At 35.4% G+C, this 4848-nt stretch overlaps 2 protein-coding genes across 4 annotated transcripts; both read left to right on the top strand.

The window, feature by feature from the left end:
* Positions 1-518: 518 nt before the first annotated feature.
* LOC106321488 (mitochondrial carnitine/acylcarnitine carrier-like protein) lies at positions 519-1974 on the top strand. Of its 2 annotated transcripts, none has more exons than XM_013759751.1 (3): positions 519-744; positions 877-1271; positions 1348-1974. In XM_013759751.1, exons 2-3 carry the CDS (start codon positions 880-882, stop codon positions 1850-1852), a joined length of 897 nt encoding a protein of 298 aa, XP_013615205.1. In that variant the 5' UTR covers positions 519-744; positions 877-879; the 3' UTR covers positions 1853-1974. The 2 variants fall into 2 exon arrangements, with proteins under 2 accessions (XP_013615205.1, XP_013615202.1); XM_013759748.1 differs by having other exon boundaries at positions 520-744; positions 880-1271.
* Positions 1975-2986: 1012 nt separating this feature from the next.
* On the top strand, positions 2987-4181 carry LOC106326414. 2 transcript variants are annotated; one of them, XM_013764402.1, is made up of 4 exons: positions 2987-3083; positions 3188-3346; positions 3441-3605; positions 3903-4181. In XM_013764402.1, the coding sequence occupies exons 1-4, from the start codon at positions 3009-3011 to the stop codon at positions 4083-4085; spliced, it is 582 nt and encodes a 193-aa protein (XP_013619856.1). In that variant the 5' UTR covers positions 2987-3008; the 3' UTR covers positions 4086-4181. The 2 variants fall into 2 exon arrangements, with proteins under 2 accessions (XP_013619856.1, XP_013619855.1); XM_013764401.1 differs by having other exon boundaries at positions 2987-3086.
* The last annotated feature ends 667 nt before the right edge of the window (positions 4182-4848 follow it).

Here is a 4848-nt window from a genome sequence, read left to right as displayed (position 1 = left end):
CAGACTCTTTTGGTATAGCGACAGTGGAAAAAGAAGTGAGTTGATGTATCTGTCTCCGGACAACGCGAGCAAAAGACAGACTGGGAGCGAATACCTCGGCGTTCCTAACGCTGCTCCTAACGGTAGAGCGTCCTGCAGTATTTTCCACATAACTGAATCTCTGGTAGAATTTTTAATCGACCACACATGCTTAATCCAATCAAGATCCTCACGATGGTGAGTGCTTGGCGCTTCAAGGTCTTGATTTTTGACAGCCTCAAAGTAGCCTGATTTGGTTGTGTATTCACAAACAATGGTTCAAGACTAATCTCTGTGGTTTTATATATATATATCGAAGTCAAACCGAATCAGACGTAACCAAAACCCGGTTCATTTGGCTAGTCTTTTAATTAGGCAGATCGAACTTCTCGCCAGCTAATTTGACACGTTTATTGAGATTCGAAAGACCAAAACCCTCATCTTCACTTTTCACCAACCACTTAAAAAAAAAATTAAATGGTTATATATATAAAGAAAAAACTTGTGAGCCTGCAAAAAAGCGTCATGCTTTGTGGCGTAGAAAGCAGTTTGAGTTGATTAGAACTTTTATGTCCACTTGAATTCCCTTTTGTATTTTATCTCATCACTAGTTGGTGTCTCTGAATCTCTCCCGTTAACTCGCATCTTGTTTTTGTCTATATTCCACTGGAGCAGCTCCTCTGAGATCCATTCGTTACCGATTGGCTTCTGTCTAATCAATCTCTGGTACGCCATCTGATCTCACTCATTGTCTTCTTGATAGCATTAGAGTTAGATAAGGATTCAAAAGATCCAAACTTTCACAGAGAAAGTTTACATTTTTTTAGATTCTGAGTTTGATTTTTTTTTTGTTTGTTGGAGATGGCGGATGCGGCGAAAGATTTAGCATCAGGGACTGTTGGAGGAGCGGCTCAGCTAATCGTAGGCCACCCATTTGATACAATCAAGGTCAAACTCCAGAGCCAGCCTGCTCCATCACCGGGACAACCACCGAGGTACACGGGAGCAATCGATGCGGTTAAGCAGACCGTTGCTTCTGAAGGACCTAAAGGTTTGTACAAAGGTATGGGAGCTCCTCTTGCAACCGTTGCTGCCTTCAACGCGGTTCTGTTCACCGTGAGAGGTCAGATGGAAGGGCTGCTTAGGTCTGAACCTGGAGTGCCGTTGACCATTAGTCAACAGTTTGTGTGCGGTGCAGGAGCTGGTTTCGCTGTCTCGTTCCTTGCTTGTCCTACCGAGTTGATCAAATGCAGGTTAGGTTCTTTTATAACATAACTAAAAGATGTCTCTTTGTGTTTGTGTGTGTTTTAATTTTTGTCTTGCTATTAGGTTGCAAGCACAAGGTGCTGGAGCCTCTACCACAGGCTCAGTGGTTGCAGCTGTGAAATACGGTGGACCTATGGACGTGGCCCGTCATGTGCTACGATCAGAAGGTGGAGCAAGAGGTCTATTCAAAGGTTTGTTTCCGACATTTGCTCGTGAAGTCCCCGGAAACGCGACAATGTTTGCAGCCTACGAAGCTTTCAAGCGGTTCTTAGCCGGTGGTTCTGACACTTCAAGCTTAGGACAAGGGTCATTGATCATGGCTGGTGGAGTTGCTGGTGCGTCCTTTTGGGGATTTGTGTACCCGACCGATGTGGTGAAGAGTGTTCTTCAGGTTGATGATTATAAGAACCCTAAGTACAAGGGTTCGATGGATGCTTTTAGGAAGATTCTGAAAGGTGAAGGAGTGAAAGGTTTGTATAAAGGGTTTGGTCCAGCTATGGCTAGGAGTGTTCCTGCTAATGCTGCTTGTTTCTTGGCTTATGAGATGACTAGGTCAAGCTTGGGATAAACCGGTTCGGTTTGGTTTTTAACTGTTGGTCTGTCCAATTTGTGGATGTTCCCAGTCTCTTTACAATTTATACAATTTACTTCTGAAACTCGAAAGTGGTTATTGAGAATGATTATTTTACATATTAAACAAACAAAAATTGAGTGACCAATTTAGCCAAACCGAGCCAAAATGTCATCAGTTTTATGTGTTCTAAAAATCGGTATTAGGCGGCAAATTGAACCAAAGTGAAACAATTTAAAAATCGGTATAGGCATTCGAAAAGATAAGTGCCCGCCTAATCAATAATCTCTTGTTAAATGTCTAATTACCACCTAACTATTGAACATTGGTTTTACCTCAGTTGTAATTCTATTAGATTCAAATACTGAAACGATTGTAATCGAACAAAAAAATAATAATATATATTTAGATCAAAAGTGAGCCGGGCCAAAATATTTAACTGAACAAACCAAAAATCCTATATTTAATTGTACCGAACTAAGTTTGTTGAACTAAAATGAGCCAAACCAAAATACTTTGCTTAACTAAATAAAATTAAACCCAACTTGAGTAATATAATAGCCATTTAAAGAAAAGAAAAAACTAAATAAAATTAAACTCAATTTGAAAATAGTCTGAAGTTTATATAAATTTTAAAAACAACGTAAATTTTATTTAACAAATTATCATAAAATATAAATAAGAAGCTTCAAATGGTAAATAATAGTATATCCTAAAACTAGTTTTTTTAAGAATTAATAATTATATTAATTTTTATATACAATTAATTTATTAAATTCAGCCTTTTTCCAAAAAAAAAAATTGAAATTGTTTTCCAGTCACCATGTTACTCGGGATTCAATATTTTCGGTATGATATTCATTCGGTAAAAAACCCAAGTACACCAAGCCAGACAGCTTAATAACGGTTTATTTGAATATGGGCTGGGCCATAACAGATAGGCCCATTGTAAATATGTCACGTCACGTGGCCGATAACAAACTAGCGTATGACTAGTGCTCGCTCAGTAGGGTGTCAACAGCAAAAAAGGAGGGAACTTAACAGAATTATCCTTATTCTTCATATATTTTTTTGTTAATTATATAACTTTTTGACTATAAATACCAAAATAGCATATCATAATTCGAGAAGAAAAAAAAAAATTACAAGTCTAATGGAGACGATGGAGCAACAAAGACATTCACTCTCTTCTTTGCCTATGCTCTCTAGGCTTGAGCATTTAGATTTCGTTGTAAATCGTTCTCTTACCTTATAAAAGATTGATTACGTCGTAATGAATATACTTTTCATTATATTGATTCGACTACATTATGTTTTGTTTCATGAATGTAGATAAAGAATCTAGAAAGACAACAAAACCTTTCTAAATGGAAAGACGAAAACACATCTACCACACGCGGATTAATCGATAGAGGCACTGCGGTTAGAGAAGCATATTTCAAAGGATCCTTATTAGATCGAATCGCAGCTTTGGAGACCAGACTTTTTCAGGTATGGTTTAGACCAAAGTTATTTTCAAATGAGTCTAATGTATTAAGGTTTCTGTACAATGTACGTTTAATGGTTTTTCTATAATGTTAAAAAGATATGTTTGGAGTTGGAATCGGGCAGTGCGTCTTCCACTTCAACTGGAGGGTCCGGTGAAACATCAAACCAAAGGATTAAGAGAGATTTGACAAAGACATTACCCATTTTCACTAGCAACGTTAATCCTTTTCATATCCCCTTACAACCTCCGCATGATACTCATGTATATAAATTTATGATTATTCTATGTTCATTGATTTTACATATGTATAAAGTAGCTTACTTCTGAATAGCATATTACAGGGAAAAAAACAACAATCATATGGTAACAGGATCGTCAACGACTATACAATATATGCTATCTTATACCGTCACTAACTATATTGATTGTCTTGTATATTTTCGTTTTTAGGAATTTAACAGATTGGACCTGTCACTTTTCTTTCCTATTGCGGTGAATTGCTATCAGTTAAGAACTATATTTTTTTGCTGATTAAACATATTTTATTATAATATGTAGGAAGCAGAAGAGAAGATTGAAGAAGAGGAAGAGGAAGAGGAAGAGGAAGAGGCAGAGATAAATACTGAGAAACCATTACTGGAGAAGAAGAATAAGAAGAAGGTTGCTAATGAAACTTGCAAACCAAACAAAAAGACAAAATCTCCCAAGAAATGGTGTCGATTTAACTTATTGGGTTGCTAAGTTGATTTCTTTTGTTGCTTGGACTATGCAGTATTTCATATTTCGTTTAAATCTAAGTTTTCCTTCTTAACAAATCTGTGCTACTTTATCCATCAAACTTAGGACTAATCAGCTTTTGCTTAACATATTTAGCAAACATGATTATCTAATATTGCACCTTCCCTAATGCAGTTTTTCTAACGACTAATTAGCATTAGGAATTACAAATCTATACTAGTTTATATAGATTTGTAATTCCTAGTGCTAAATTAGTCGTTAGAAAATGTACTATATCAATAAACTGATTTATATAAACTGATTCGTGAAGGTGTATATATGCTTATTTATCAAAACTCCAGCAATATGTACTATACCTTTTAGGATGTACTATAAACAACTACACCAAAATATAAAAAATGTGGCTGTATATATATGTATAACTCTATGTTGCACCACTTTTAAAAATATTCTTATGCGTATATTCATTAGAACTTGGTCAGTGGATTCTTTAAATATAAAGTGTACTAGATTTTGATTCACACTTTCAAAACGGAATATTATTTTTATTTACAATTTTTTTAATAAAAATAATATTTGTGTTCATAATTTATGTATTTAAGCTTTGTATAATTTTATTTAAATTTGGGTACATTATTTATTTTAATTAAGCTTTTAAAGTCAAGGCGAAAGGCTTTGAATTTGAAAGTTAAAATAAACTCATTCACCGATAGGTGATATTACAAAGTTGGAGTCGGATTATGTGATTAAGTTTCTCATATTTTCG

Source organism: Brassica oleracea, chromosome C2 (assembly GCF_000695525.1).
Source record: "Brassica oleracea var. oleracea cultivar TO1000 chromosome C2, BOL, whole genome shotgun sequence".
Classification (NCBI taxonomy): domain Eukaryota; kingdom Viridiplantae; phylum Streptophyta; class Magnoliopsida; order Brassicales; family Brassicaceae; genus Brassica; species Brassica oleracea.
The sequence above is the reverse complement of the archived record's forward strand: the minus strand, read 5'-3'. Positions and strand labels throughout refer to the sequence as shown.

Bases quoted from the DNA above. Each gene is read 5' to 3' on its own strand.
- LOC106321488 (XM_013759751.1), top strand. From the start codon at position 880: ATGGCGGATGCGGCGAAAGATTTAGCATCAGGGACTGTTGGAGGAGCG. The intron at 1,272-1,347 runs GTTAGGTTCTTT...TCTTGCTATTAG, and splicing joins ACCGAGTTGATCAAATGCAG to GTTGCAAGCACAAGGTGCTG.
- LOC106326414 (XM_013764401.1), top strand. From the start codon at position 3,009: ATGGAGACGATGGAGCAACAAAGACATTCACTCTCTTCTTTGCCTATG. The intron at 3,087-3,187 runs GTAAATCGTTCT...TCATGAATGTAG, and splicing joins TTGAGCATTTAGATTTCGTT to ATAAAGAATCTAGAAAGACA. The intron at 3,606-3,902 runs GTATATAAATTT...TATAATATGTAG, and splicing joins AACCTCCGCATGATACTCAT to GAAGCAGAAGAGAAGATTGA.